We start from the raw sequence: 15582 nt of genomic DNA on the forward strand, positions 1-15582 counted from the left end.
GTTGGTCACATGGTAGAGTCATTGATGTGCTACCAGACACATCTATTAAAGCATGTTAGTGACAGCTAGGACTGCCAAAGAGACTTGATTGGATGTGCATTGCATGGACATGGTTTGGCTCTACTCTCTCAGATATTCCTTTTTATCTTCTGAACATATCAAACATTTGCTGTGCAGCTCATGGACTCATAGAATTTAATAAAGGAATATTAATGGAAAAAGTTTCAAAACTTTGAATTTTAATAATAAGGACAAAATAAAAGGTAAAGTGAATAGTACCATAATTGACATTTTAATGTTAAAATATGATTTTTCGTTAAAATGAACAGTACCGCAGACTTTTTGTTAAAACTTCTATTTAATAAACCTTAAATATTTATAGGTTTAACTTGCTGTCTTGTCACTATATATACGTGACCTTGGCTACCTTTCTTTCTACAACCTTATATCCTCTCCTCCTTCGCAATCTTCAGTAGTAGCAAAGTGTTGCAATTTTCGAAAGATGGCCGGAATAGCATTTGGGAGATGTGACGATTCTTTCAGTTTGGGGTCCTTGAAGGCCTACCTTGCTGAGTTCATCTCTACTTTGCTATTTGTTTTTGCAGGACTTGGTTCAGCCATAGCTTACAGTAATTTGTTTGCCCTCATTACAGCTATTTTTTCTTATTTATTCTTTTTATCAACTGCATCATCAGCTAGCTAGCCTTTTAAACTATCAAAATGATACGACAAATTCACGACTAACTTGAGTTATGATTAAAATAGGCTATGAGTTTGATTTCATCTAACGTGGTTGAAAAAAAAATCCATTCTAAGTGATTTTTGCAAACAGTTTTTCTCAACTTGAACACCAGGTTCTTGTTTAACTTTTGAACTGAATAAATTAAAGGAGAACTAAAAAATAAAAATAAACAAAAGTACGCAAAAGCAGAAAAAAGAGTGGACGAAACTCATTTATATAAACCCTAGCAGTTGATTTGTTGATTTTTCTATTTTAAGAATATGGGATTTCGTTTTGTGTGTACAGACAAGTTGACATCCGATGCTACACTTGATCCTGCTGGGTTAGTAGCCATTGCCATTGCCCATGGCTTTGCTCTCTTTGTTGCAGTTTCAATTGGCGCCAACATCTCTGGAGGCCATGTAAACCCAGCTGTCACATTCGGATTGGCTCTTGGTGGACAAATCACCATCCTCACTGGCATCTTCTACTGGGTTGCCCAGCTTCTTGGTGCCATTGTTGCAGCCTTCATCCTCAAGTTCGTCACTGGAGGCTTGGTAAGATATTTTTCAACGTACCGAATGCAATGACAGTTTTGTCCATCTTAAACAAAGAATTCATGCACAAAACAAGGGAGAATTATGTTATTTTGGTGTTATTAATTTAACAGAGAGACTAGTATTATGGAGCTCTAGGCTTAATTGGTTGTGTTGACATTCGTGCTAGATCACTTACTTAGTATGGCAGTCAGAGTTTGGTTCTCGCCTTATATGATCTAGACGAAGTAACGGATTTAATTGGTGGATTTATTAGCATTTTCTCCAATACAGTAGAGATTGTCAATAACTTTTCTAGTTTATGTAATGAACACTGCTAGAACACTAAAGTTACACAAACTAATGTTGATTGGTTCAAATCTAGTTCACTTTAAAATTTATTTATAACAAGTGTAAGGTAATGACATTATTTGGGTAATCAATTTGATGAATCTAGTATCGTCGTTATTGTTTTGAAAAGATGGTTAAACTCCAATTATAAAATATTTTGGTAGTTTACATGTACAAAGGTACATTGAATTGTTTAAATTTTTGTGGAATTTTTGGCAACTTGCAACTAACTATGAAATCCATTTAATTTCAGACAATCCCCACCCACAGTCTAGCTGCTGGAGTTGGAGCCATTGAAGGAGTAGTCTTTGAGATCATCATCACCTTTGCATTGGTTTACACTGTCTATGCAACAGCAGCTGACCCCAAGAAGGGCTCATTGGGCACCATTGCCCCCATCGCCATTGGTTTCATAGTCGGGGCCAACATCTTGGCTGCCGGACCATTCTCCGGTGGATCAATGAACCCGGCCCGCTCTTTTGGTCCTGCCGTTGCTAGCGGTGACTTCCACAACAACTGGATCTACTGGGTTGGACCCCTCGTTGGTGGTGGACTTGCTGGCCTTGTTTATGGGAACCTATTTATGTACAGAGAACATGAACCCTTAGTAAGTGAGTACTGATTAATTTGATTGAGATTTGAGCATCGTTGCAAATGTCTTCCAATGTATCCTTTGTAATAACAGCAGGAGGAAGAGCAATTGTTTTTGTTCTTTACTTCTTTTTGTCGTCAAGTTTTCAATTATTTATTCTCACTTTCTCAGCTTGGAACCTCCATTTTCTTGTGCTGTTTGTAAAGCCCTTTTGTAGGTCACTTTTTCTTTGTGAAAAATGAATGATGTTGTTGAAGCACAGCTAATTTTTCTTAATTTTGGAGAAGGAGAAATTTCAGTAGATTCCTAACAATACAACTGATGAGCTTTTGTGTACATATGCATATTGAGTTTATAGAAATGTATTGTTCGACTGAGGAACAAACGTTCTGTCGATACGGCTCGAGAATATAAACATAATATCGAGGCATGTTCATTCTTTCTGGGCAATAGTTTCCTAAATTGTACAATTCTTTGATAACCATATAGAATTTAGAGAATTGGATATTAGGACCGACTATAATACTTATAAGTAATCACTTCTCAACAGTCAAATATTATTAATGTCAATATATATGTTTAATACAATCATCATCTCACCGTTGAGATGATAATTTTATTAAATACATGTAAGTATTGTAACTAAATTCTTATTTTATAGCAAGTTAGTGAGTACAAGTAAGGTACATGATTTACAAGAATATAAAAACAATTAAAAGATGTAATGTTAACCTAATCCCTAAGACCAACTCCAATGGTTAGGCTAAAAGCCAAATTTTTTAGCCCGAAAAATTTAGCTTTTAGTCCAGAAACAGTTTTTCTGCTCCAATCTTTATGGCCTAAAATTTTAGCCCTGGATTATTAAAGAATGAACTTAGGCTATTTTTTTCTTAAATTAATTTTAAAAAAATAAATAGGCAGACTATCATAAATTAATTTTATGAACATTTTAATCTAAAATTATTTAATTCCGATAAATATTGAAAAATCACTAAATTTTCCACAAAGCAAGCCTTCAACTTAATACAACCAATAATTCATAAACCACATAATTAATAAACTACATAAACTTAATACAAACGACAATTGATAAACTTAATTAATAAAACACATAATTCATACACTACATAAACTTAATAAATCATATCCACCATCTTCACTTGGTGATGGACTTCGTGATTGAATTAGGATATAGGGTTCAGAGGATTCATCATCTTGAAACATACTTCTTGAGGCAAACTTTCGCAAAATTTCCTTTTACTTACCACATAAGAACTTCTTCCTCTCTAAAATGTATTTGTTGAGGTCCTCCATCATCAAATTAACTTCAAACCTCTCTCGCTCTCTATCTGAGATTTCCTTCATTTGCAAATGCATTCGGGTTGTTTCTTCTTGGCGAGCGCTATGGGTTTCATTCAATTTTGCAATTCCGGTAGCAAAGTGTTCACTCATCGGATATTGAGACTTCCCTTTTCTCTTTGCTTCCTTTTGCTTATCTCTTTTCGAGGCCTTGCAAAAGAAGGAGATGGGGTCATTTCATAGACACCTTCATCTCCAGCATTTGTCTATGCAACTTCACATTGAAATAATCTTCCCCATTGTTGGTCTGCATCGCGGTTCTCCACCTTGGACAATCCTTGAGGATGTCCCAAGCATATTGCAACTTAAAAACTTGATTTTTTGGTGTTACTCTTGTCTTGTAAATTTCCATTGCTTTGTCACCCTATGCAAAAAATACATAAAAATAATTAGTTGCAAACTAATATTATGTACATGACAAATAAAATATCAAGAACAAAACTCACAATTTCTATAGTGCTCATTCCACTAGGCATGCCAACCACGACTCTCTCCAAGCTTCCCTTCCATAAAGTGCATGCTTTGTTGATAATCTTCCATCCATCATAAACACCACCACCGTCCCGCCCGCCGCCGTTGCAGTTTTCTTGAAACTTTGCAATGATTTTATCCCACAAAACTTTTTATTTTGATTTATGCCAACTGCACCATCTTCGCTAACAGAAACCCATGCCAAGCATAAAACAACATCTTCCTCACAGGTCCAATTACGACCTCTAATATGCTCTCTTGCCATGTTGAACAATTTGGAAATGGAAAGAAATGGTAGAAAGATAAATTGGAAGAATTGTAGGAGAAAATTGAGTTTTGTGTGGATGTTTGAACAGATACATTGGTATTTATAAAGTTTTTGGGTGAATTTTGAGTTAAATATTTTTTTTTAATTATTTTAGTCATTGGATTTAAATTTGGGTCGTTAGATTTTTTTTTTTTTTTTTTTTGACCATTAGATTTTATTATATTCGATCTTAGTCGTTGGATTCAATAATATATAAATATAAAAACAAAAACAAAATTTGAATATAGGCCGTTGGATTAACCAACGGCCTGATGATCACAACCGTTGGATGGAAGGAGCCGTTGGGCTCATGCGGAACGTGGCCGACAGGCCCACGTGGGTGGGTCCCCGGCGGTCAGAAGCTTCGCGCATTAGGCGCGTTTGGCGATTTAGTGGGCTAAATTTTGGGTGGAATCTGGCCTTAGTTCCCCATTTAACTTTTAGCCCAAAGTTTCTCTTTGGGTTGGATTGGGTTTGGAGGGAAATTTTGGGGGGAAATTTAGCATTTAGCCCACCATTAGAGATGGTCTAAGAGGTAACGAAATCTTTATCGGATTTCGCTATCTCTAACACATATCAACGCATAATATAAATTGAGATCCATATATATGTGTTTTTTTATTTTTTTGTTTGATACATGATCCAAGTTATGACAAAACTCAAATAAGTAGTTAACATGTTCCTATAGCAATTAAAGCATTATTTATGGGGACAAGTGGACAACAACTATACTGAAGGAATAATTTTATCCTGTAATAACTAATTACACTGATGATGCATCTCCATTTAAATAAATTCTCTATAATTTTAAACTGGATTAATTAATTAATTTTTTTGTTTTTGTTGAAATTTACAATGGTAGGCAAAAATATCTTATGAAGACTGTGAAGGGTCTACTAGGACTTCTTCATATTTCCATTCATGTGCTTTCCATTCTGGCAGCTGTTGGACAACAACCTGAAATTAATCCAATCAGAAAAAAATTACTAAAACATTTTGTCTAATTATTTGTTAAAACATGCATTTTTTATACACGAACGATAGTCTAAACTACTTTAATATACAGAAAGAAAGATCCGATTCCAAACTCAATGCAAGAGGACGAGCATAGGATCCTAGCATCCTAACTCATATTTGCGACTTTTTCAAAACATAAAAGAATAGTGAAAGAGAGAAACCACAAACCAGCCCTCTGGAGTCAGGTTTCCCAACTGTGGTTTGGCAAGCAAGTCTCCAATTTTTTGGTTTCTGCAAGAATCCATCAATCAACAGGAATGTCAGCCTTCATTACAATTTTTTTTTTTTTTTTAAATCACCACCTCCCAAAATTACATTGGCTTAAGTTTAATTAATTAGTGATTTAAGTGATCTACTTAACTAGAAACAGTATGATACCTTTTTAAGATGTTCCTTTTCTTTGTCTGTGCGAGGGGTTAACAGCTCTTTTCCTTGAACAATCTACCAGCAAAATAGAACAAAATTGAAATTAAAATTCTGTATTAATTAATAATAACAAGAAATTTATGCTCTCTCAGTGAGGCATATATTTGTTTAAATTTTTTAAATATATCACATGCTATATATATAAAAAAAAAGGGGGAGAATTAAAGAAATTGTAAAATCATCACCTCCACCATACATGTCCCGCAGGTTCCTCCTCCAGCACAATTCAACAGAACTCTACTCTGAACATTTACATACAACATAAACTTCATTATTTTTTTTACGAAAAAAAAAAATTTAGTAAGAATGATAAGAATTAAGTGGGAGGCATACTTACGTATGGTCCATACAAATCGATATTTGAATCCAGCATTATATTCCTAAGTTTCTGCCCTCCACAGGCTTGACGAAGATGCACATCTGGTGTTTGGTCAGGAAGTAAAACCGACTGAAAACAACAAAATACACAATTAAACAAGATACCCCAAAACAAAGTTTTAAGTGATGGGACTTCCTGCACAGAGAATTTCTATTGACATTTTTATATGTAGCTTACATTAACGAATGCGAAATCCACGGAACGGGGTTGCTGGGGTTGAACGGCTTCAGATTGGCTCTCTTGGGATGTGCTAACTGCTCTAATTTTTGCTCTGGAGAAACTGGTGAGGGGCTTGGAAGGTCTGAGAGTTGAATGGGAGCTGGTAATGTTGGAGTTGATCAAGTTAAATTGGAGGAAGCAAAAAGATGAACCACAAGAGCTCAGTTGGAGAGTAACCATTTTTGATATATTTTGAATTGGTAAAAGTTGTGGAGTGTTAGTGCTGGTTGAATGAATTGGATGGATGATTTGTATCATTGTATGGGGTTTAGGTTGGTTTGCAGCATCATGTGTGGTGGATCATGCTAATTACCTTATCTAATCGAAGTTTAAGTTGGGTTGGGGTGGACCAGCATGGACTAGAAGTCTAGACCCCAATTAAAATTGAAATTCACATTCTGACCCAGCAAAAATAAAAAACGCTAGAAGGAGGGTTCGAACCTCCGACCTTGTGGTTAACAGCCACACGCTCTAACCAGCTGAGCTATTCCAGCTTGTTGACATTCGGTGTTAAGGCCGATTCTTTACATAAAAAGAAAAACCATCTGAGTAAGAAGGCGTTATTATGTCTGGAAACCTGTCTAGGGACAATGAAAGAGAGAGAGGGTGAGATCCCAGAGAACCAGGTCCCAGAAACCAGTTCTCCCACTCTTGATTCCAGGTCCCAGACCATCATCGATATTTTATGTTATTTTACTATTGTTTTTAATATTTTAATATATTTTAGTTGTATAGACAGTAATGTTACTAATGTATGATGCAACTTTCAAGGTATGAAAACATGTCGAAGATAGAACTCGTGATATTCCTCCATCCCTCCCTCCCTCTATTGATATTATTAAGAATCTGTCGTTTTATTCTTGTTTATATGATTTTCTATTTGATTTTTGTTTTCTAAATTTTTCAGAGTGGTGTGAGGGACAACACCATCGTCACCCATCACCGCCGGCGATAACACTACCACCATCATCCTGCCAATTTCTACCGAGTTTTGTACTGAATAAAGAGTTTCTGAAAACCAAAAAGTTTGTTTGCGTCGTAATTCTAGAAAGAAGTGTTTGGTCCTATAATTCTTTTCTTTCCATTTCATTTTCAAGGTATTATATTTCTTATTTATGGTCTAATAATTTGCCCATGCAAACTCATTGCAGAGACTAGGGACTGGAATAGATACTACATCTCCTTCGGTGTTGCTATTCTTTGACAAACAAAGATTTATATTTGATACTGCAGAGGTAAGTGTCAGGTACCATGATAGTTGCATTAGGAACTCAATCATATACATTTACATCTGGTTAGTTTTGTAATATTAAATAAGGCGCTGATTCTATCATTATCTCTATAAAATAGTAATTACAAATCAATGATAAACCCTTTGTGGAGTAAATTGTCTCTTACTATATAACTCTCACTGCGGGGTTTGCAAAGGTTCTGCACAGAGCATAAGATTAAGTTGTCAAAGGTATACGATATCTGAAATCGTTACCCATTTTCTGCTGTTGGAACTTGGAATAAATGTATAAAGTGCTCTTCGTCTTCATTCATGAGGCTCCTTCCTATTGTTGAGATGCCTTATTGATGTTCGTGATGCTTTTTCAGCTTGATCACATTTTTTTCTCTCGCGTCTGCTCGGAGACTGCAGGGACCTACAGGTTTGTTTCTTGATAGATTAACTATTATGTTGCACACTTGCACTTGCAGTTAAAGATTGTTTATTTTGTTTTCTGTTATCACCAGTAAAATGTTTAGTAAGTCTGTGATGAAGTTTTTAAGCATTATTATTGTGCTTTCAGTATCTGCATTGGTAACTCAAGAGGTTGTTCTCGCCAATCCCGAATTGCTCAACTTTTACTTGACCACACTGGTTTGCTGTTAACTTTGGCTGGCATGGGTGAAGAAGGAACGTCTGTGAGTATCAGATTAACTTCCTATTCATTGTCTTCCTTTCATTTAGATCCAATCTTCTTGATATGAGCTTAAATCACATTTTCTGTTGTTTTGACGGTCAATGTACGGGGTCCGTTAGGTCTCAATTATTTGGTCGACATGAGGTGTTTCATCCCAAATGCTGCTATGGTTCACACTCAGAGCTTTGGGCCGACACTCGGTTCTGTGGGAGGTTCTATGGATGATCAAATTAAGTTTAAAGCGCCGATTGTTCTTGTTGATGATGAGATTGTCAAAATATAAGCCATTCTTCTACTTCCAAATTTCTCAAAAGGGACTAGGCTTGAGTAATGTTTTATTACGTGGAATGGACTCATGACAAATTATTCTCTCAGAATATATAGAGGTTTCTAGCATTAGTAAATACATGATGATATCATGTTAGTTTTCTTAGATTGTTTTATCACACTTTTGGCATTTAAAAGGTATAAAATTATAAATACATGGTAAGGCCTTACACAGTGACACACCCAACCCTGATATTCTTCAAACACCAGGGTAGGCACGTGCTGGCCGACACCCGAAGGTGACGAAGCCATATTAGGATGCATGAGAACTAGAAACAACAAACTAACATAACTAAAAATTGTAAATTTAATTATAATGAATATGCATTTATGGAACGTGTTCAGAGCATACAACTAATTCGAGACAAAAAAAAAAGAATAATATAAAATTGAATGAACAAAGAGATGGATCCTAACCGAGAGGACTCGAAGATGCCGATGTGGGAGTGCCTTGACGTTGGGATTGTACTTCTCGAATCTAAGTCTTGAGGGGGCCGCAAAACAAAACATGAGTGGACCAAGTTGATATATAAGTAATACTAAAACAGTTAATCTTTAACGTACTAACCCCCAGGTTTAGAAAACTTGTATAGCATAATAAGTAATAAGTTTTTCCGAAAACCCTAGCATGCCATAAAACCTTTCATAAAACATACATCGTATATAGGTTGCTTAGTAGTGGTAGCACAAGGCATAAATAAATATATATATATATATATATATATATATATATACACACATATATCTTCATTCGCCTGAAGGCACTACATCTCCCGGCCGAAGCCAATATAAATATCTTGCGGTCGAAGCCACCAACCTACGCCCGATTGAATCCAATATAAACATCTTTTGCCCGTAGGCACCAACCAAACGTCTGGTCGTAGCCAATATAAATATCTTTCGCCCATAGGCACCAACCAAATGCCTGCCCGTAGGCACCAACCAAACGCCCGGCTGTAGCCAATATAAATATCTTCTGCCCATAGGCACCAACTAAACGCTCTGCCGAAGCCAATATAAATATCAATCGCTCGTAGGCTTCTACACCACCCGACTCGCCCGACTGAAGCCAATATAAATATCTTCCACCCATAGGCACCAACCAAATGCCCGACGATAGCCAATATAAATATCTTCCGCCTATGGGCACCAACCAAACGCTTGGCCGAAGGCAATATAAATATTAATCACCCATAGGCTCCTACACCACCCGACTCCTACAACACCCAACCAAAGCCAATATAAAAGTATCATTCGCTCGTAGGTAGATCATTCACTCGTAGGCAAATCATATGAATAACCACTAAGTAAGTACATAAAAATATTAACATAATATTCCTAATATATATATATCTTAATTGAAGTTCAGTAGCTAAAACGTCATATTGTAAAACCACGTTCATAAGTGGGTATATAGTCATCAATCATATATACCACAACGAACGTAAAGTCGATAAAGCATGATAATTCATAAAGCGTGAAGCTAATTTACTCATAAACGTTTCATAAAATGTAGCCATTAAATCATGTTTTTCATGTATGTATTTCTAATAGTAAAATCATGCATTTTAGAAGGGATCTACTCACAATACTTCGCCGTCGAAGTGCCATGCAAAAAAGAGAGGACAGAAACACCATACACAATTGCACCTAAGCATATAAAGGCTCGTTTGTTTGATAGGATTAAGGAGGACTGGACTGGACTAGACTATAGTCCCTTGTTTGGTCTGCTGCAGGATTAGGTTTAATGACCTTAGGTGGGACTCGCTCGGATTATACACCTCCTTACGAGGTCTTAACGAGGATCCCCAATTTCGGGCGGACTCGTAAGCCCAGAGAAAATCGTGAGAGAGTGACTTCCTGCTTCACTCCTACCCGCTTCGTCCTCCCATCTACCTCTTCTTCGCGTCCCACAACCCATTTCAAACCCAGATCCTGCCAAATCCGAAACAAAAAAGCAACAAAATTTCCCAAGGTTCCCTTTTCAGAACCAAATCCAACTCCCAAAATTCGAATCCAAATAACCCAGAAAACCAAAAAAGAATTTGCAGTGGGATGAGCTTGAAAATTTCACCCAGAAAACCCAAACCAAATCCAACCCTCATCTTCTACCTTCGAGCCAATCACACATGCACCTCGCCTCCTTCAATCTCTTTCTTGCTATGTGTTTTGACTTTTAGATTTGCAACCAATTTTGTGAGAGGAAGTGAAGAGGCACGAGGCAGGAGGTGGAAAGGAATGAAGAAGCATAGAGGATTTGCTTTGGAAATATCGGTATGTTCTTCAAAAAATAAAGGTTGTTCTTCTAAAATAAAAGTAAAGGCAGCACATGAAACATTAATTAGGTTTTTAGAAGTTAAATAACTACAAATAATATTTTAATATTTGTTGTTTTGTTGTTTTTGAACGCAAAAGTAAATAAATAATAATAATAAATAATTAGTCTATAGTTTAGTCCGACACTGCACCAAACACTTCACTAAGCTAGTCCAGTTTAGTCTAGTCTAAGCCAGTCCAGCTTAGTCCCTGAAACTAGTCCAGTCCGAGATAGTCCAGTGCAACAAACGCACCCTAAGGGTACTAATTAGTAAAACTATACTAAAACGGTTGAATTTCAGGAAACGGACGTCATAAACAGATTCAGGACGTCGAAAAACATAAAAAATGACCTTAGGTACCCCCATGCATCGCCAAAAGGCGGCGGCCAGGACGGCCACGCGCTAGCCAAAACATATGCCCACGCGCCGACCCACACATCAGCTGGGTTTTGGTTTGGGCCGGTTCAGTTCTGGGTTTTAAGATTGAGTTATTTAGGTCTAGGCTTAAAGTTTGGGTCGAGTTCCATGGCCCAAAAGCCTGGTTTAAGTTTTAGGGTTAATGGATTTGGGCCTTGGGCTACCGAGTCGGGTCGACCTGGTTTTCATAGGGACAAAAGTCCATTCCCATCATCATATTGATGATAAATCACCTCGTGCTCTGCCATTAAGAACTTGGAGTCCGTATCATGGTGAAGGTAAGGTAACGCTGTGATTCTTGCTCAAAAAACAGACCGAACGCGTTCGAGTTATTGGCTCGTCCAACCCGGCTGCATTCATGAATCGCCCGTTCAACTGTCCCTCGGAGACACGGTCGAGAAGTACCATGTATGGTTGCCCCCCGTCCTTTCTTTATCTCGGTCCCACCCAGCAAGATACGGCTCAGCCAAAAAACGGCCCCTGCGCGAGCCTTATTTTTTTAGCTAAGCCCCGATCAACCTCGATTCTCTACCATAACCTACGATCTACCCACCAAATTGAAGACAAATAAGAGTAGATTAGGATTATAACTTTGGTTTCCCAAGTAGTGGCCAGAGTTGGCTAGAGAATGACCTGGAACTCATGACATTCTCGTTGGAAATCTGGGGAAGTCTCCCTGAGTATTTTTCTGTCACAAACGTCCCCTAAACAACTCAAAATCATCTCAAACTCGCATAAAAACACTATCCAAGGGATACTAGGGGCTTACCTACGTCGAGGGTTAGTCGGAGGATGAGGTGCACAATGGTAGCGCCACCGTGCCATAAGACGCATGGAGGTTTAAGTGTTCCTCCCTTGCTTCAAGGTTCGCATAGCTCGTATGGCTAAAGGGTGAAGGTGGTAAGTGATGCATGAGGGAAGGAAATGATGCAACGATGGAGAGAGAGAAGTTAGAGAAGGAAAGAGACATAAATGGAACAAAGAGAGACAGAAAGGAAGAGATGACCTTACGGGGAGAGAAAAGAGAAGAGATATTGGGTTGTGCCATGTGGCATACAAAGAAGGAGAGGCGCCGGGGGACCAAAAAGTAAGTGGGCCCCACCCGACTCACCATTTAAGACCTAAAAGAAAACCTATTTCAAAATAAATATCCCAATCTTAGTGAAGTTACAAAAATGCCTTTTCATTCGTTAAATTCCTGGATGGGTTGTTACAATCTACCCCGTCTCGAAATTTGAAATAGCGTACTGTACATAAATACTCGAAGATAGGAAATAATATATATAAAGAAGAAATCAAGTCAGAGTGGTTGCATCAGAGAAAATATGCCACATCGTCGCGAACGGGTTGCCAAATCCTCTTTCATGCCTTCAAGCTCCTACTTTCTTCCCCCATCAACATAATAGTAGAAATATACTTTAAAAATATATGAAGTTGTAATATATAATAATGTAAGATTAAAAGTATGTACATATAATACGATAACGTCAAAATAGATATGTACTAACATAGAGGTCGAAAAACTCATACTGAACTTAAAACTGAAAGTGGAAAAGATTCAACCAAACATTTGTAACATCAAAAATACAAATATATTACTATAATAAGGTAAGTTAAAATACTTGTACTGAAAATCAAAATAAAAATTGAAAGTGGGTCTTGCCCAAGCATTCATAACGTCACGTACTTTGAAAGCAGATGTGTCTTTGGGTCGAGCCCCAAAAATAACTAAAGCCCACTTGCTTAATGAACTCAACGAATATGCCATCGATATTATAGTCGGCTGCCCATGATATCGACAACACATTGTTGTCTCGATAAGCAAGTAGTAAGTTCCTAAAGGTGCAAACATACTAATTTGTCTAACCCCAAGTCCACAACAACACAAGTATACAGTTTCTCAAATCATAAAATCAAACATCGAAAAACCAATTTGTAGAACTCCACTGTCCAACCAATGCTGCCAATAAAATCTATCAAACCAAGTCTCAAATAATGCCATACACAAACTGAAAATAAAACTATCGTCGTAACTGCTCCAAAAAGATTAGTGCAAACTCTAATCATTCAGAAACCACAAATTGAAAGAACACAACACGTCATTCAAGATCTAGATAGTTCGTTCAGACTGTCCTACAGTCTGCAAAAAAAAATGCGATACAGGACAAACAACTTAGTACTCAAGACTTTCACGAAAACTTCACAAAACTTAGAAGTGAAACATGCATCACGATGAGGTACAAAAGTGACGATACACCAAAAACTAGAACAATGTGATTCGCAATGCCTAAGTAAGTTGATTCATTGAAACTTTTTCTCGGATTTCACGAATAGCTATGTTGAGAAGGCTAAGTGAACACTCACGAATTTAAGGGTCAAAACAAGTCCAACAAATCTAAACTAAATGATAACTGGAGTGAATGTGTAGCTTAGATGCAAGAATACGTGTAAATACCTAACTTGATTCTTTGGTGGTAAGTCGAGATGGTTGAGTTCGAACTCGACTCGGTGGTAATCTAAAGTAATCTGATAGACGGGAACTCAAACTTTTTCTCCATTCCAACATTCACAACAACTTGTTACAATGATAAACTCAGGGATATTCAATCATCGGTGGTAATGATTCGCTCGTTAGGATGATAATAGGTGATTGAATGACTGGCGGTCCCAGCTAAAACTTTTGGATTTGAGTGGTTCTCCTGAATAGTCTCTCTGCTATAGAAGAGATACAAAGTGAAATGATACGAAGTGTCGTAGGGTGAGCAGAAACCCAAAGTTGACTAAAATGCCTTCTAGTACCCGGAGGCGAAACAGAGATTTTGGTCAAAACCAATGTCACTCAAGACATCAGTCCAACGAAGTCTAGAATGAAGATTTTGCCAAGTGGTCTAAAATATAGTCCTCTCAGACTGGTAGATAATACGACAAGTGAGTTGATAAACAATTACCAAAACGTCATCATAGACTCTACGTGTACAAGGTGGTTTGTACCGGAAATATATGGTGACATTCACCCATTTCCATTCACATCCTTAATGGGTCCCTAACAACCTAAGACGGACAATTATGGGAATTTCTTCCCACCTCCAAACAAGAATAAAAGGCATTGAGATAAGCCTAATGGCTTCCATCTCACGGCTTCCACCAACCAGTAAATCAAACATCTACTCACATATTTAGTGACATCCCATTCATACAATGCCAGTAATAAAATGGATGAAAACAATGGTACAATTTAATACTACCAGCATGCATGGCATACGTTGAAATGTAAGCCTTTCCTTTTTCCAACTTCATCACCTTTAGGCAAAAGCAACTTGCTTCGTATCAATAGAGTTCTAACTCCACAAAGAGAAAATGATAGTGGGACATGGATAGCTCGGATGAAGGTAAGCTTTCCATGGGGTTTTCTAACTAAAGTATTAGCTACGACAGTTACTTGACCATGATGGTACTTAAAGGTGCAATTAACTCACCGATGAGTTCCATCCACCTCTTCTCCAACTCAACTATTGCTGTGTGAAAACACACCACAACTTCTTTGGTCAAAAAGGACGTAACATTTCTCGTTTTAGAGAAAATGTCACCAGATTTTACAGCAAGGAAAATCGTTATCAACTTTAGGTCAAAGATAAGATGATTCACATCAAGCGGTTCTAATCGTCGAAAGGCACACATGTTACTTGATCATGCTGCATCAGCATGCGGCCAAACATTTAATAATATACCACCACAGAATTCGAAACATGTAAAAGCTATGATCAGATGAGACAAACCCCTGTTGTTAGAAATTTCGTTCATCATCAGCCTCACAACAAAATTAACCGGTACCTTAGCCAAAAAGGAAATAGGACTAAACTCAAAGAATAGTTAAGAACTATTGATAGGATTTGACAAAACCAACGACATTTTGTATTTCACAACACCATGTGAGGATTTTCAATTTCCGACGGTCATAACCTTTTTTGGAAATTGAGGAAAATCGCGTCTGCTGCCAAATAATCCCTCAAGAAGAGTATTTACTCTAAACAAAAACAACGTTCGAAGAATTTGATGTACAACTGACTATCGATTTTTAGTGAACTTGACCTCGTGGTTGGAGTAAGCAAAAAGGTTATCGATAGAACAATCATCGAGAATTGTTCTAAAGATCCACACGAAATTTCTAAGCGGGAGCGAGTCCAAGAACATTGATTCGATCCCACTAACTAACACTTATGAATCTCCTGGCCGAA

General features: G+C 37.3%; 2 protein-coding genes and 1 non-coding gene across 3 annotated transcripts; 1 reads left to right on the top strand and 2 right to left on the bottom strand.

Annotated features, from left to right (window-relative positions):
• Positions 1-425: 425 nt before the first annotated feature.
• On the top strand, positions 426-2461 carry LOC103944840 (aquaporin TIP2-1). Its single transcript, XM_009355302.2, has 3 exons — positions 426-629; positions 1028-1278; positions 1862-2461. The coding sequence occupies exons 1-3, from the start codon at positions 503-505 to the stop codon at positions 2228-2230; spliced, it is 747 nt and encodes a 248-aa protein (XP_009353577.1). The 5' UTR covers positions 426-502; the 3' UTR covers positions 2231-2461.
• A 2608-nt stretch (positions 2462-5069) lies between these two features.
• Positions 5070-6651, bottom strand: LOC103944839 (photosynthetic NDH subunit of subcomplex B 3, chloroplastic). Its single transcript, XM_009355301.3, has 6 exons — positions 6337-6651; positions 6118-6228; positions 5966-6022; positions 5733-5795; positions 5523-5585; positions 5070-5294 (listed from the first exon to the last, which is right to left on the bottom strand). The coding sequence occupies exons 1-6, from the start codon at positions 6634-6636 to the stop codon at positions 5211-5213; spliced, it is 678 nt and encodes a 225-aa protein (XP_009353576.2). The 5' UTR covers positions 6637-6651; the 3' UTR covers positions 5070-5210.
• A 147-nt stretch (positions 6652-6798) lies between these two features.
• Positions 6799-6872, bottom strand: TRNAN-GUU. The gene has a single exon. It is a non-coding gene; the product is annotated as a tRNA-Asn (tRNA).
• Between the last annotated feature and the right edge of the window lie 8710 nt (positions 6873-15582).

The sequence above is a fragment of a genome, unplaced genomic scaffold, assembly GCF_019419815.1.
Source record: "Pyrus x bretschneideri cultivar Hongxiangsu unplaced genomic scaffold, Pyrus_bretschneideri_v1 Contig26, whole genome shotgun sequence".
NCBI lineage: Eukaryota > Viridiplantae > Streptophyta > Magnoliopsida > Rosales > Rosaceae > Pyrus > Pyrus x bretschneideri.

Bases quoted from the DNA above. Each gene is read 5' to 3' on its own strand.
- LOC103944839 (XM_009355301.3), bottom strand. From the start codon at position 6,636: ATGATACAAATCATCCATCCAATTCATTCAACCAGCACTAACACTCCA. The intron at 6,229-6,336 runs GTAAGCTACATA...TGTTGTTTTCAG, and splicing joins TGGATTTCGCATTCGTTAAT to TCGGTTTTACTTCCTGACCA. The intron at 6,023-6,117 runs GTAAGTATGCCT...GTAAATGTTCAG, and splicing joins TCGATTTGTATGGACCATAC to AGTAGAGTTCTGTTGAATTG.
- LOC103944840 (XM_009355302.2), top strand. From the start codon at position 503: ATGGCCGGAATAGCATTTGGGAGATGTGACGATTCTTTCAGTTTGGGG. The intron at 630-1,027 runs GTAATTTGTTTG...TTGTGTGTACAG, and splicing joins TGGTTCAGCCATAGCTTACA to ACAAGTTGACATCCGATGCT. The intron at 1,279-1,861 runs GTAAGATATTTT...ATTTAATTTCAG, and splicing joins AGTTCGTCACTGGAGGCTTG to ACAATCCCCACCCACAGTCT.